General features: G+C 51.8%; 1 protein-coding gene across 8 annotated transcripts in view; it reads right to left on the reverse strand.

The window, feature by feature from the left end:
• TCF3 (transcription factor 3) overlaps positions 1 to 16,031 on the reverse strand; it is a 100,684-nt gene that overhangs the window by 18,796 nt on the left and 65,857 nt on the right. For 7 of the 8 annotated variants that reach the window (XM_036752523.1, XM_036752508.1, XM_036752497.1 and 4 more), the window contains exons 8-13: positions 9,045 to 9,094; positions 4,507 to 4,609; positions 3,962 to 4,104; positions 3,584 to 3,710; positions 3,128 to 3,186; positions 1,237 to 1,315 (exon numbers count right to left, since the gene is read on the reverse strand). In XM_036752523.1, coding sequence (XP_036608418.1) covers positions 1,237 to 1,315; positions 3,128 to 3,186; positions 3,584 to 3,710; positions 3,962 to 4,104; positions 4,507 to 4,609; positions 9,045 to 9,094 — 561 coding nt within the window. The remainder of the gene's footprint in view (positions 1 to 1,236; positions 1,316 to 3,127; positions 3,187 to 3,583; positions 3,711 to 3,961; positions 4,105 to 4,506; positions 4,610 to 9,044; positions 9,095 to 16,031) is intronic. The other variant, XM_036752483.1, reaches the window with a different exon arrangement.

Here is a 16,031-nt window from a genome sequence, read left to right on the forward strand (position 1 = left end):
TGCCTCAGACACTTGACACACTTACTAGCTGCGTGACCTTGGGTGAGTCACTTAACCCCAATTACCCTGCCTTCTCCTCTCCAAAAAGAAAAAAAAAGAGAGTTCTATGTGTATAGGGAGGAAAGGTATATAGTGGGGATGTGAGGGAGGGTGGAGCTGAGCCCAAGTGTGAGGACGGGGAGGTATGTGTGCATGAAACAGCCCATCCCACAGACCCCTCAGCTTGTTCTGGGATGGTTGGTGGTGGTGTGGCTGCTGATGTGAAACCCTGCACACCTCGTCTTATTGAGGTGGGCTCAGAGAAGTGTGTGATGTACAGAAGGGGGATGTGCAGGCCACAAACCCACCACACCAGGATGCTTCAGAACCAGCCCTGCCATGTCTGAGCCCCAAGGAACCTTCCTAGGGCAGAACCCTCGAAGCTGCCCCGTTCTCTGGCAGCACAGTGGACTTCACCGGCCACATCCCCCCCATTCCTGGCTTCATAGGGGCCTTCTCTTGTTTTCTCCCTTGGCTGAGACATGACCTCAGCTCTCAAGTCCAGCACCAGGGCTTGGGGAGGGGGCCAGAGGCGCTGGGTATGGCTGTGGCTGGGGAAACTCATAGCTCATCCTTCCGTGCTTTGTTGCCTGGTGTTTGGGGGTGGAGAAGGGGAGATGGCTGCTCTGCCGTGGCCAAGGCGACAGCATTTATTAAGCGCCTCCCATGTACTTGTGCTACACGCTGGGGGTGCAGTGGAATTAACTCTCGCTGGGTCAGAAGACCCGAGTTTGAACCCAGGCTCAGACACCATCACCTGTGCGATGGCAGGCAAGAACAGGACCCAGGTATGTCATACTTGCCTGTGCTTTGAATTCAACGGGCAAATTTCCCATACAGCCACCTTTCCAGGGGGGAGCCAGGTGGTGCAATGGATAGAGCGCCAGGCCTGGAGTCAGGAAGACTCATCTTTGAGAGTTCAAATCCGGCCTCAGGCAGCTATGTGACCTTAGGCAAGTCACTTAACCCTCTTTGTCTCAGTTTCCTCATGAGCTAGAGATGGAAATGGTAAACCACTCCAGTATCTTTGCCAAGAAAACCCCAAGTGGGGTCAGGAAGAGCTGGATATGAATGAAATGACTGAACAACAAAAACCTATCCAGTAGGCCAGATACGTGAATGGGATGACCCAGAAGGGCAGATTCTGGTGGGTCCCAATCCCTCCTGCCCCTCCCCCCATTCCTCTAGATCACATACCTGCAAGTCCCTGAGGGGAACCCACCGGGGTCGAGGGGTTAGAAGGAAAGTTATTGCTTGAGTGGTCTGGGGAATAAATCTAGAGAGAAGAGAGAAAGAGACACATTATTCAGGTGGGACCCCTGAACTGGTGAGACATCTGGGGGCTGGTGGGCTGTGATTTCCCCCAATGTTGGATTACAAAACAAAAGGAACCAGGTGGCCTCTCACTGATGGCTGGGCTAAAGCGGTAGAGGTGGCCTTTGAAATATCACCATTACTGGGGCAGCTAGGTGGTGCACTGGCCCTGGACTCAGGAGGACCTGAGTTCAAATCCAGACTCAGATACGTATTAGCTGTGTGACCCTGGGCAAGTCACTTAATCTTAACTATCTCCAAACAAAAAAATAAAATAAAGAAATAACACCATTATTGCAGATTTCTTGTTTTGTAGTTACTGATAAGAAGAGCAGGGACGTTCTACTGTGTGGAGGATCTGGAGGCAAGGGGACTTGGGTTTGAATTCTAGTTTTCACAGTGTGACTTTAGAGGCCTCATTTCTTCTGTGAATGGATAACCCCTAAGGTCTCTGGTCCTACTGTCAGAGTAATTGAATCCGAGGCCATAAGATGTGAGTGGACACTTGGGAGTCAGGAGGCCTGGGTTCAAACTAGATTCTAGACATCCACTGATACGGGACCAGGAGTCTCCTGATAGTGAGAATGTGGCCTCTATCTGATATGAAAGTCCCTGCCAGGGCTCCTCTGGAAAGCAGAGGGAGGTAAAGAGATGGGAGCATTTCCTGGCTTCTGGCATGACTTCAGAACTAGTGCCCTGGATGGTTAAGTTTTCAGCCTTGACCTGTCTGTCCCCAGTCAGATAGCTAATGAAGCCATGGCAGAGGGTATGAGCAGAGGCCCTGAGAAGCCTGGTTACCATGGTGGACTGGGGCAGTGTGGCCTGGAGGATGCTCCCAGGAGAACATCCTGGATGTGGGCTCGGGCAATTAGCTCCAGAGAGAGGAGAAGGTATGCTGGCTCCGAGTTGGAGGATCTGGGTTCAACTCCAGGCTACCCAGGTGACCTTGGGGAAGTGATAACTCCCCTGGGTCTCAGTTTCTCCTTCTGTAGAATGCCTCCAGAGATATGATTCTATGAACAGCCTCGCCCCCACCCCCATACTCTGGTCAGATGGAAGTCCTTGGGCCAGGGGGCAGATGAGGTCTGGGCAGGCAGTGGGAGGGGGTGGCCCAAGGGAGAGGATGATGGTGAGGGGAGGTATGGGTATAGTCGTCGAATGTGAGGCCCCCCAGTGCCGCTGTTCCCACCATGCCTTTCGCTTCCTGGCACATACACCCGGTGCTCTCAGTTTCAGCCACCTTGGGGCGACTGTGGTGAGGCTGTGGGGGGAAGCCGTGCCGGGGGGAGAAGGAAATGGGACTACCTACAGCATGGCAGAGCTCAAGGGCAGCCTGAGTGAGCTGCGGGGAATATGGGCTCCCCAGCTCAGTCGCGGGGAGCAGGAGGGCGAGCTTCTGCCACTGTCTCCTCTCTCGGTCAGTGGACTCTGGGAGCTGGGGCATGGAATAATGGCCGAGGGGCCCAAGAAAACAATGAGGAGATACACGGGAGGAGCCTCAGATCCCCTTTTATCATGCCAGCATCTCCCCTTCTCCCACCATCTGAATGAAGGGTCTCAGGAGGGAAACTCTGGGCCAGTTCTCTGCCACAGGGCTGGGGCGCACCCTTGGTAGCACTCTCCCCTTCCAACACACGAGGAACCCTCCTGGGGGCAAAGGGAGGCCTAGAGCCTGAAGTACCCTTCCTAGGCTTAGGCAAATCTCTCTCTTCAATTCCCTAGTCCTGCCCATCAATATCCCAGGGAGAGAAAAACTGGCAGGAGCAGCTCTTACCGAAGCCAGTGCCTTCCCAAGTGCATCTCCAGAGCTACCAGCTGTAGTCCCCCTGTTACCTGTGATAGAAGGAGAAAAGAGGCCCAAGTCACCCCACCTGCTCCCATCCCACAGGAGGAGAGAAACCTCCTACCAGACATAGGATCTCAAGTGTTAGAGGGTCCACTATCAGACAGCCATGACCAAGATGGAAGAGGAACTCAAGTCCCTTGACACCCAACTCAAGTGTGCCTTCCTCTGCTCTGCTGACACAGCTTAAAGGGAGCCATCCAGAGGTGCAGCTGGGACTAGCACCTAGATCCTGATGGATGCCCCAGCTCCCACCCCTGCCACCAGACATTTCAAACATTCTGCTCTATCCTGGCTCCACTGAGGCTGGGCAATGTAAGGGTGAAGCCGGTGGGAGAACCGTGAAGAGAAAGGAAAATCCAGTGGTAGGAACAAAGTGGTACTTACCCATGATGCTGTCTGTGCCACTGATTGGTGGTGTGTGGCTTGAGACGCCATAGGGAGCGGTGGCAGAGGAGAATCCGGACACTGATGGGATTCCACCATTGACCTCCCCTGAATGCATCTGGTAGTTCTTAGGAAGACCCCGCAGAAGCGGAGGGAGAAGGAGAGAGGGGTCAGATGGCTGCAGCCAGACATGGACCGAGCTACTAACCCTTAGGGGCAGCTTTCTAATCTCCTTGGGGGCTCCCTGGGGGAGGGGAAGGTGTTTTCTTTAAGGCAGGGGCTATATTCCACCATTTTGCCCCCACCTCCCTTCAATATTGTCTTGCTTCAGGCAGGGACTACAGGGAAGGGAGAGCTTTCCAAAGGGTTTTCTCTTACCATTCGTTCATGCTGGTGTAAGTTACTGAAGCCGCCGCTCTGAGGGAGAGGGGAAGGGGAGCTGCCCAGCATGGGGGGAGCATAGTTGGACTGGTTCATGGTGCCCGATGGGCTCCATAGGTCCGCTGAGTTGTGTAGTCCATCTGTAGGGAGCACAGGGTCAAAGTCGAGGGAGCAGTGTGTAGAATTAGGGTTACAGGGATACAAAGGTGATCCCAGATGCTTTTATCTACCTACTTTTCCAACACTTTTTACCTGGAGATTCACATGCCACCTCGGGAGCATGTAGATCTTGGCACTAGACTGAGCCCTGATCCCCAGTGAAACTTTGACTTGGACCCTGGACTGAGTGCTGCACAGTCCCAAAAGGAAGTCTGACCCCCATAGGTGCTCCCAAAAGGCAAACCCTTATCCCCCAGGCAGTAGAGTACAGATGGCTCCCAGGCATCTCAGCCCACGTGATGGGCATCTAGGCCTGACCTTACATATGGTTGGCAGAGGTAGGAAACCAGGACGTCTTCCTCTCTCTATCCCATGAACCATACCTGGCATGTAGAAGGCTGCAGGGTACACAGTACTGGCAGGTTTGGAGGAAGTGTATCCCGTGGGGTCTCGGCTGTAGTCATCACCTGAGTTGGAGGGATATACCTGCCAAGGAAGAGATTCAGTCAGAAGGAAAACTACCAAATGTCCAGCCCTCCTTGTCGGGAGGCAGCAGCAGCAGGTGCAGTGGGCAGAGCACTGGACCTGGGGACTGGAGAAGCCAGGCTGGAATCTTGCCTGAGATCCTTACTGTGACACCAGTCAAGTTCTTGGCCTCAGGTTCCTCTTCTGAAAAATCAGGATGATAATAATAGCACCTCTAGCTCACCGGGCTGTTAAGAGGCTCGAACCTTAAAGGTCCATATAACTGCTAATCCTGCCCCTGCCCCTGGTGCCAACACACCTGCCATCCACTGGACAGGGCTACTGCGCTGCTTCCTCCCACCCCCTGGCACCTGCTTGGCCCAAGCAGGAGAATTCTCGATTTTTCCACAAGTTCCTTAGGAGTGCGGGAGATTGTTGGAGAGAGGGTGACACAGGGCTCTAACTCCTTAGGAAAGAAACAGGAGGGAAGGGAGAAGGAAGATGGCAGGGAAGCAAAGAAAAAAAATGGAAGAAGAAATATCAAAAAAGGATAGTATGTTGTGGCAGAAACTTGCTGAGATTGGAGTCAGGAGTCTGGGTTCCAGTCCTGGCGGTGGCACAACTCATTGGATGGCTGTAAGTCACTTTTCCACTCCAAATTTGTTTCCTAATGTGACGTTTTCTGTTCTAAGGGTCCTCCCACCCTGACATCCTGTGTTCTAAGATTCCCCTCAGCTCTGACACCCTGTGTTCTAAGGGCCCTCCCAGCTCTGACATCCTGAGTTCTAAGGCCCCTCCCAGGTTCGCAGGCATGGTTCCCCACCCCCCTCCCTGGTCTACAGTTTCTCCGCTGTAAAATGGGCCAATAGCACCTGCTGCACCTCTTGTGAAGGTTTAACAGTGATAAAGCACTCTGGGAGTGTTAAAATGCCAGTAGAAACAGCAGTGATGATTCCTCTCTAAAGCCCCCTGCGAGCCCCAGTCGTGAAAGAGGAGGGAGGAAGGATGAGGCGCTTGGCCTGAAGCCCCAAGAGTGTTCTCCGAACAGTTTCCTTTGTGGTCTGCCTCCCCTCCCAGGGGCTGACTGAGCCAGAGGGGACCGGTGATCAAGGAGAGTTAGGAATAAAGACCCCCATAAAATCCCCTGGCTAGGCCCCCTGCTGTCCCTTCTCCTGCTCCTAACCTTCAAGTGCCTAGGTGGGGAACAGAAGCAGGCCCTGGGTGGGGCCCAGGATCTTTGTTTCCTTTGCTGCCCCTCCCCCATCTCCAGGCCCCTCCAGTTTGGGAGAAGAGGAGTGAGTTCCCCGCATGGGCCTCCTTCTGCTGTGGGCGGGGGGCTGGGGTAGCCCAGATCCCTTACACCGAGATTCAGTTACATTTTCAGCAGATGGTAACTTAGGTTTTAGAGGCCCCAGCAAGGGCAAGCTAATAGTGGTTTTTTTTTTTTGGTCTCTGTTTGAAAAGGGTGGGGGTTGGAGTGGGAAAGGGAATGGGATTTCTTCTCCACCCCCTTTTTTTGAGGACACCTTCCTCAAGAATGCTCTGGATCAGTCCAGGACCTGGGAACCCCTCCCCCCACCCTCTAGCCCAACCATTCACAAAGTTTCTCTTTCCTTCCTCCTTTGATGAAGGCTGTGAAAGTGAATTGGCCAACCCACTGGACCTGGGACTCCCCCCGGGCTCGGCCAGATGTAGAGAGGAAGCTAGGCTGGGCTAGGGCCAGGGGAGGCAATGGGGTCAGGACAACCTTGGCCAGCTGGGTCTGTGCCTGTGGAATTTCTGAAATCCAACCCCATGGATTGGGCCTGGGATCCCTTCTCCTGCTCTGGACCCAACAAATGATGACGGTAATGCCCATTTTTCTCTAAAAGGTCCTTTCCTCATAAACCTGTTAGGTCCATTGTGAAGTATCACCTCCACTTTAGAGATGAGGAAATCAAGACATTCCCATTCTCCCTCCACAAACTGGAACCAGGACACCCCAGCTCTTGACCCAACTGAAGCCACCATTCTTATCCGAGGTGCAATGGACCAAAAGTCAGGAAACCTGGCTTTGAGTCTGGTTACAGCTCTGACTAGATATATGCCCCAGGTGGTTCCGACTGCATTTCTGGGGGTTCAATTCATCCCTCTGTAAAATGAGATTGGACTAAGTGACTGCTACAGTTCCTTCCAGTTCTGCCATTCAGCGTTCTAAGGTCTCTTTCAGGCATTACTTTCTCTGTTCTAAGGGCCCTCCCAGCTCTGACATCCTGTGTTCTGAGGGCCCTCCCAGCCCTGACATCCTGGGTTCTAGGGATCCTGCCAGCTCTGACATTCCATGTTCTAAGGGCCCTCCCAGCTCTGACATTCTGTGTTCTAAGGACCAATACGGCTTTAAAATGAGCTGATTCTCCAAGGTGGCTGGCAAGGGGAAAACACAAAACTTGGGGATTTAAGAAGAGGGAAGAAGAGACCTCAGGTGGGTGGTGTACTGTAGGCCTGGGCCAGCTTGGGTGGATGGGGGAAATGAAGCCTCTTTCCCTCTGGCAGAGAGGTGGGGTGGGGGTGGGGATATGTGGCGCCAAGGAGCCCAGAAACGAAGGGAATGAGAAGGGCTACAATGAACAAGAATTCAGCAAATTGACTTTTTCTATAATTTGATTAAATAGCGGGAGCTGGGAGAGCCAAGCCTGTCTAAGAGCTCCGTGCCATCTGTCGGGCCCTGGCCCCCCGCCAAGGCTTCATGCAGCTGTGCTGCAAGGGAGGGGTGGGGGGGATTGGGGAGGGGAGAAGGGGAGCGAGCATGTGTTTGTGTGTGTGTGTGTGCGCACGCGCGCGCGCGCGCTCTCGCGCACACTCGAGCTGGTGGTGCTACTGGGAAGCTCCTTGATGTGCAGATGTGGGGGAGGCAGGGGAGAGCCCCTCTCCTCCACCATCAATACTTCCTTCCCTCCCTCCAAAGCCCAGTGACTACTCTGGGGTGGGGGTGGCAGGAAAGTGTGTCAATGGGGATAGAGGAGTCAGGTTTCAGGCCCTGGCCGCTCTCCCTAATACATTCTCCCCTCCCACCCCTCCCAAAGTCCCAGGCAACCTATCGTCCCCTCTTTCCCCAAATAACAAACTGGCCCTTCAGTGTACCACAGGATAAGACCTGCTCCTTTGTCAGGGACTCAACTCCCGCACCCCCCCCACCCCGAGACTGAAACTGACGTTAGACTAGATGGTGGGGGACACTCCCAGAGAAGAGATTCTCAGATCCTCCTTGGTTCTCTGGAGCGGCAGTAAGAGGCCCTGATTAGAGACAGAGAGCCCAGGTTTCATACCTGGCCGTGCCCATGACTTGCTGTCACCTTGACAAGCCACTCTGATCTCTGAGACTTCGTTTCCTTATCTATAAAATGGTAGTGGGTGTGTGTGTGTGTGTGTGTGTGTGTGTGTGTGTGTGATGTGAGGGGTGTGAGGGAGAGGTCAAACACTGGAGTGAGAACATGGCGAGAGACTATGGCAACCCCACCCTAAGAATGAGGCTCAGAACCATCCGAGCTGGAAGGCACCTGAGCAATCGGCCATCGGTCTGACAGATGGCCATGGCATATCCTTGTGGTCACGTAGTCATTTAGGGCTAGGGGGAGAGCCTGGATTTGACCTCTGATCATCTAACCCCAAGCCCAGCCATCTTTCCATCACACCACAGTCTTCAGAAACAGGACAGAGGTCCCCCACCCATCCTGAGACAACTACTTGGAGCCCCAAGCTGGCGCTGTGGGCTGTGACTAATGCCAAGGGACCACAGTCATGTGCTCCAGTAGACATATCTGTACAAGCTAACAAACATGGCAGGGAGATCTCAAGGAAAAGTGTAACCTTGGCACCGGTCACACAAGCTCAGCTCGGTCATGGAGAATGGGGATGGGCATATCATAGTGGGATCATTTACTGGTCCTTGTCTTTGCTCCCATTAGGGGCTCCCATGTACATGGCTATTCGATGTCCCAGGGATCCCCTCCAGGAGGGGGCCCCCACAGAGAGCTGGGAAAAGCTGCTGGGCTCCGGAGACAGCTGACTTTTAGGCAGTGCCCTGACCGGAGGGGCGAGGAGAGACTCTGTGTGCCAGATGTGAAGTGGGAGGGAATCTCAACAATGAAGACTAAACTATTATAGTTATTCCTCCTCTCTGGGCCTCAGTTTTCTCATCTGTAAAATGGAGCGGGTGATGTCTAATAATTCATGCTATGTATTCTAGGGTTCTTCCCTGGATGTTCTGATAGGATATTCTATGATGTCATGATTCTTTGAGTGTTATGTCTCCCTAGGGTTCTTAGACGGAGGCCTGGGAGTAGGGGCCTGTGTGGGCATCTCCTGGGGTGGGAGCATGGTGGCAGGGCCCCTCCCCCACCCAATACAGACCTCCTATGTAACAGATACCCATGTCTAGTGATCTCCTCCCCACATCCATCAAGACCAGCCTACTCACCGAGGAGGGGAGTCCCGGAGGCACCTTCCGGACCTTCTTAGGTTGCCCATCTAGCCGGGCAGAGGCAGGAGAAGGGGAAAACAAACAAAAAACCATGAAACCACAGGAAATGTTCATCTTTGCTCGTGCAAAGCAAATAGGATTTCAAACCCCTCTGCCAATGCTTGCCAATCATGATCTGGAACATCCTCCCCTTCCCTCCCTCCCTCCCTGTTGAACTTCCCTCTGTCCTTCAATGCTCAGCTCGATACCCCTCCTCACAGGAAGCCACGAGCCATCCCATCACGTGGCCTCAGATAACACTCAGGGTGGTACCATGTGTCTGGGACTTGGTTGATGTATAACCTTCCGTTGCTTTCTACTTATTTCAAGGCTTAGAAACCACTCATTGTCACCCTCACTATCATGTAAAGTGATCTAGTGACCTTAGCTCGGTCATACGTAAAATGGAGATCATGATATTTATACTACCAAACTCGCTGTGGGGGAAGAAAGGGCTTTCGAAATCCCTTGAAGTGCTACAGAAGAGGAAGCGTTACCCTTTTCATCATCATTCCTATCTCTATAGACAGACTGGGAGCTCCCCAGGAGCACAGTCCAAGGGGCCTCCTTTCTCACCCATAGTGCCCAGCAGAAGGCTGGGCACATAGAGGTGGGAGTCTGGGTGTGCAGAGGTGAGATAAAGAACATTAGGGCACATAACAAGGGTGCCCTTATCTCCTTAGACCTGAGGGAGTCAGGATTTAGAGCCAAAAGGAAAATTCAAGGGAATCCAGACTATATCCCTTATTTTATAGACGAGGGAACAGAAAGCCAGAGATGAAGTGGACACCCCCGCCCCCCAGTAATAAGGGCCTAAGGCTGGATTTGAACTCAGGTCTTCCTGGTGGCATGATGAACTGGAATTCAAACTCAGGTCTAGTAACTCTAAAGCCAGCACTTTCCATTGGACCACATGCCTCCTAGGGTGGGGACCTAGTACAGGGCCAAGGTCAGAGCAAGCCTCACTGCCCCACATACCCTTGGTCCACTCAGTGCAGCATCACAACTGCAAAGCCATCACAGATGCTCGAGTTAAAACCAGCTGGTGGTCCAATCTGCCATTCACTCGCTGACCCACAATACAGACCAGCTCTACATTCAGGGCTGTGAGAGAGGGAGGGGGAAGTCTTAGGCTCCCATCCTTAGGGAGGTCCCACATTGGCTGAGGGCAGGCAGCCTGACAGAAAGGCCACAACTCTCGAGTCAGGACCCGGCTCCTTCAGCGGCTAGCTGTGTGGCCTTGAATAAGACTCATGTGGCCAGGAGACTTGGCTTCCTCATCTATAAAAATGGAAACGGTAAATTTCGCATTCGAGGTATCGAGGTGGAGCAGTGGATAGAGCTTTGGGCCTGGAGTCAGGAAGATCTGAGTTCTAATCCAGCCTCAGACACTTACTAGCTGTGTGACCCTAGACAGGTCACTTAGCCTCTGCCTGAAAACTGGGGCAGTAACAGCACCTCCCTCTCAGGGACTGATGAGATAATATTTGTAAAGCACTTGGCAAATCTTAAGCACTATATTAATATTAATCATTATCATTAGAAGCAGTGCTAGTGATAACAGTGGTAGTTTACCACCACCACCACCACCACCACCACCACCACCACCACCACCACCACCACCACCACCTCCTCCTCCTCTTCCTCCAGAGTTAACGTGAGGAAAGCACTTTGTAAACCGATGTGCCTTGAAATGGAAGTTCTGTTGTTACTACTCCAGTTTCTGAAGCAATGAGACCTCACCCCTACACTAGAAGTGCACAAGGTCAGGGAAGGAGGGGGGAGAAAGTCTCCAGAAAGGGAACTCGTCCTTTGACCTCCCTTTGCTCAGGTCCTCCTGTAAAGCATTCCCCAAACGCTGACTCCAAGCACATTTCGGGGTGCAGAGAGGGGAGAAGAATTCTACAATACAGTCCCTTTGCTGCTCATTGGCATCTCTCTGGGAGACAGGAATGTAAATCCAGCTTTATTTGCAGGAGTGGGGAAGTAAAGTAATTTCCGAGGGGTGAGCCATGCGGTTTCCCCGGGAGCTTTCCCTGGGAGGATCAGAGAAGACCGTACCATCCCTGCCACTGGAGCAACGCCCGCCGGGCAGCACCTGATATCCTGGGGCCTCTGGGACACACCTGTCCCAGCTCCACGTGCTTTACTCATCCCCTGGGCTAGGCTGGGTGGGTGGTTACTAGGAAAAAGAACAAAAGCTGATACCTATAAAGAGCCTGAAGGCTGGGGAACGGAGCACTTCACATATATATTATCTCCTTTGGGGATCCTCACGACAACCCCGGGAGATAGAAGCTATTATGACCCCCATCTTATAGATGAGGAAACCCAAAGACTGAGTGTGGTTAAATGCCTTACCTCAGGGTCATTGGACTAGGGTGACTCCAGGCCCAGCGCATTATCTACCATGCTATGTCTGGGGAAGGTGGGGGAGCCGGGAGTCTTGGGAAGGGGCTCTTTCTGGGGAACAAATGATGGGACTGCTTTTCAGGGAGGGGGATGGGAAGAGCTTTGGGCTGGGACTCTGAAGATAGGACCAGCTGAAGGAACTGGGCATGCTCAGCCTGGGCTGGGGCAAGGTGGCAGGGTAAACCATATATGATTTCTGTCTCCCAGTGTTAGAATAAGACTGTTCTTCTAGGCTCCAGAGGGAAGAACTAAGAATAATGAGTGGAAGCCATTGCTGATGGGACAGATTCTCCAGCCCAATGGAAGGGGAAATCCCTCAGCCACCAGAGGTGTCCCCGAGTCCTGGGCTGTCCTGGGGAGACCTTTGGTTCTAGAATCACCACACTGAATCTTCCAAGGAACCTCAGAGGTCACCTAGTCCAAATTCTTCATTTTACAGATTAGAAATCTAGCCCTGAGAGGTTAAGTGGCAGAAGATCCTGCAGTCAGAAGGGGCCTCAGGAGGCATCTCGTCCAACCTGTCTGGGAACCTGTCTTGGACAAGGTAACTCAGCAAACACTTATTAAGTACCTACAACATGCTCCTTCTAGCAGGGGGTCGATCCTGCTCCGGTGATCTCCCAAGCCAGCCTCCAATCCACTATGAGAGCTCATTTACCAATAAGTAAATAATAAGTAAGAACTAATAAATAATAAGGAAGAATCTTCCCAAGACACGCTCCTTGACTCAAAGAAGGGGAGGGGTTTGATGAGACTGAACAGAGGATGAGACAAGTACATTGGCGAGCTAGATCCAAGCCTGTGTCTTCTGAGGGCAGCCTGGAGAAAAGGCCAGAGATGGTCCTTTACACAGTGTCTGAAGGTCTGAAAAGGCCTTTATAGAGCTCTTTTCTTAACTGATTCTTTGCAGGCAGGTGTCATCACTGTTCCCATTTCAGAGAAGAGGAAACTGAGTCTGAGAGTAGTTATGTGACTTGCCCAGGGTCCCCTAACTAGGAAGTATCTAGTATCTGAGGCTGGATTTGAACTCAGGTTCTCCTGACTCTAGGCACAGTGATTTATGGGGCTTTCTATCCCTGGAGGGGAATCCTATTCAAGTCTGGGTGGGACTGGATGCTCTTTTTGCTCATTTTCAGCTGAGATTCCTGGTTTCTGATTCTAGCCAGGACTTGCACTCACGGGCTGGGTGGGAAATGCGCCCCCAGTTCCAGCCACCTCCGGCCTTCTCCCCAAGTTGTTGCTAAGAGGGACCAGGGTGAGGAAGCCCCCGTCTGAGTGACTCCCGGGCGCTGTTATTTTGGGTGTGGATTTTGGTTGGGAGTGAATCTTCCCATTGGGTCAGGCAGGCAGGAAGGCGAGATCAGAGCGTTCTGAGCAAGAACATTTATTGCTCTCTGCTGATAAGCATCAGTTGGCAGTTGGAGTCACCACTGCCATAGCTGGACACGGCCTTTAAGGAAACGGGCTGCCAGTGTAAGGACTGGCTCCATTTTTAAAGGTGGGGGAGGGAACCAAGGGGGCAGAAAATGTGGACTGCAACCAGGCCAACCAACCCCACAACCCTGTCCATCTGATTGGCAAGGGCCTTCTGGCCAGCCACTGATCAGCTGGCACACAGGAGTAAAGCAGTATTGGGCCGGGTCCATGCAAAGGACACGGGAGCTCTGGGCGCTCGGACACACAGTGTATGAGTTCAGGCACACAGTCTATGAGTTTGCGGGGAGCTAGCTATACCATGGCCTGGGCTATCTACACTGGCCGAGGTTGGAAATTAGGAAGACTGGGATTCAGATCCCACCTGTGACACTTCCTATCTATGTGATCCAGGCAAGTCACAGAAAACTCTTGGCCTGAGTGTCCTCGTCTCTAAAATACGGATAATGACAGCACCCACCTGGCAGGGTGGTCATCTTGCTCCAAAGGGACAAGGTATGGAAAGCACCTGGCTAACCTCAAAGCACACTATACATGTGGGTTATTACTAATATTCCCCAGAACACCACCCCATCATTCTCGTGAACCCTTCTTTTCTTTTTCTGGCTCAGGGTACGTAACGGTCTCATTGATATGAGACCTATTAAAATCCTTTAAGGCTGGTCACTGCACTCCATGAACCATACCCACTCTGTGTGACCTGGAAGTCATCTCTCTCCCGCCTCAGCTCTTGGGGCACTCTGGGCTCCATTTCTGCAGAAATTACCTGCTAGTCACAAACATAAGAAGGGTCTGTTGTTTCATGAGCATGGGGAGCTCCTGGTATGGGAATTCCTTCCGCCAAAAATAAATGGCAAAAGCTGGTCTCTAACCTATCAGGAGTAATGACCGAGGGGAGCCTTTCCCCAGCCCTCACTGCTCACTCCCACTTGGCCCTGGATTTGGATGGTCCTACCTGGCCAGAGGCAGATTCACACCCCCCGCTCCATCTTCACCCAGAGCCCTGCTCCATTCTGACTGGTCAGCCAGGTTACTGCTTATGCCCCTTGGATGGACAGAGGTCACTTCTATTAAAGACAGAAGACCACCAGGTCTTATCTACCCTGGTACTGCCCCCTAAGGTCCATGGGATCTTCCCACCTACTCCACCGCTATGCCCTCAGAAACCCCTGGCATTGCTATCCTACTCAATGCTATACTCCAAGGCCCTCCACGCTTTGTTCCCCATCCAAAGGTCTGCTGGGCCTTCCCATCTGCCCTACAGTTGAGCCTTTCTATACTGTCTTGTCTTCCCTGACTGGAATGCAGACTCCTGGGCTTTTCTATCTGCATCTCGAATGCCTGGCACATGGGAGAGTACTAAATACTTTTCCACTCTATGACCCATCAAGTTCTAAGGAGCCAGGAGGCCCTGAGAGGCAGGTCACTTGCCCAGGGTTAGGCCCTGGAAGAGTGACGGAGGCAGCTTTTCGGGACTCTGGATTCAGCCCTCTCTCCAATACATCAGGCCGCCTCTGAGATCACACTGGAAACCGAGTATAACTCAGTTCTGTGTCTCCCCACTAGGATGTAAGCTCCACGAGGGCATGGACTACGTCCCAGTTACGGACTAATAAATGTCTATTGAAAGCAGAGATTTCTTTATTCTATCCCAGAGGCCAGCACATATTTTGTTGGTGGAACCATTTACTAGAACAACAAGGGACAGGTCAGTTGGCCTATGTGAATCTCAGTTTCTTTATCTGTAAAATGAGATCTGAGGCAGCTGGTGGCTCAGTGGACGGAGCACGGGCCTGGAATCAGAAGACCTGAAGGTTCAAATGCGGCCTCAGACACTTACTAGCTGTGTGACTCTGGGCAAGTCACTCCACTGTGTTTGCCTCAGTTTCCTCATCTGTAAAATGAGCCGGAGAAGGACATGGAAAACTACCCCAATGTCTCTGCCAAGAAAACTCCACAGGGGTACAGAGGGTTGGACACAACAGAAACAGATTAAACAAAAACGACATAATACCACCTGTAATATCTAACTCAAAAGATTGTTGTGAGCCTCTTACAACCACACTTGCATACAAAAAACTCCCGAAACTTTGCAAATCTGTAGATAAATTACAAATGCCAGCTATTACCATCAATAAGTTATAGACTAAAAAGAAAAATCAAAAGTGAATGTGGTATAATTAGTATGGCTGAGCGTGAATACGGAATTCCTCCTTTTTTTTTTTTTTTGCAGAGGCGAGGGACTATGGGTGTGGATCACTGCATACCCTTGACTTCTCCATGAAGCCTTTTCTGATTCCTCCCCAGTTGCTACTGCATCTGCCTTCCTCCTCACAATTACCTTGCAATGCATGTGTGAGTATGTATGTATGTGTGTGAAAGACAGTGAGTGTAAGAGTGTGTGTGTGTGAGTACGTATGAGTGTATCTGAGTGTGTGCGCATGAGTGCGTGGGTGCGTGGCTGCATGCATGTTTTATCTGCCGTCTCCTCTGACTGAATATAAGCTTCCTTAGGGCAGGAACCACTTCCTTTTTACTTGTGCATCAGTGCCCAGCACAGTTCCTGGCACAGGGTAGGAACTGAGTGAACGCTCGTGGTTGGGTGAGGTTTTGTCAAACCGCCTTTCTCCGCCTCATCTCTTCATGTTACATCCTTCCTTGAAAAGGATGGCATTCTAGAATACTGATAACGATTCCAACAATAAGATCATCGGTGCCATGCTTTAAGTTGTGCCAACATGTTCCTGTTGGGTCCTCATGTTAACCCTGGGACATAAACGCTACTGGTCTCCCCATTTTACAGTTGAGGAAACAAAGACAGAGGTTGGACGACTTGCCCTAGGAAGTGTCTGAGTCTGGATTTGAACTCCAGGCTCAGAGCTCTGTCCCCTGGGCCGCCTAAAGTTGGTGATGTAAAAACAAAATTATAGATAAAATTTTTAAATGAAAATTAAAAAGAAACAGGTGGTTTAAAGAAGGAAAAAAAACCCCAACAGAGTGGCCCTCATGGAGCTTAGAGTCTGTTTCCTCTGTGTGAGTCCTACCCTTCAGGAGCACTGAGACAGAGGAAGTCCTCATTCTGAAGTCAGGAGACCCCGA

This window comes from Trichosurus vulpecula, chromosome 1 (genome assembly GCF_011100635.1).
Source record: "Trichosurus vulpecula isolate mTriVul1 chromosome 1, mTriVul1.pri, whole genome shotgun sequence".
Classification (NCBI taxonomy): Eukaryota; Metazoa; Chordata; class Mammalia; order Diprotodontia; family Phalangeridae; genus Trichosurus; species Trichosurus vulpecula.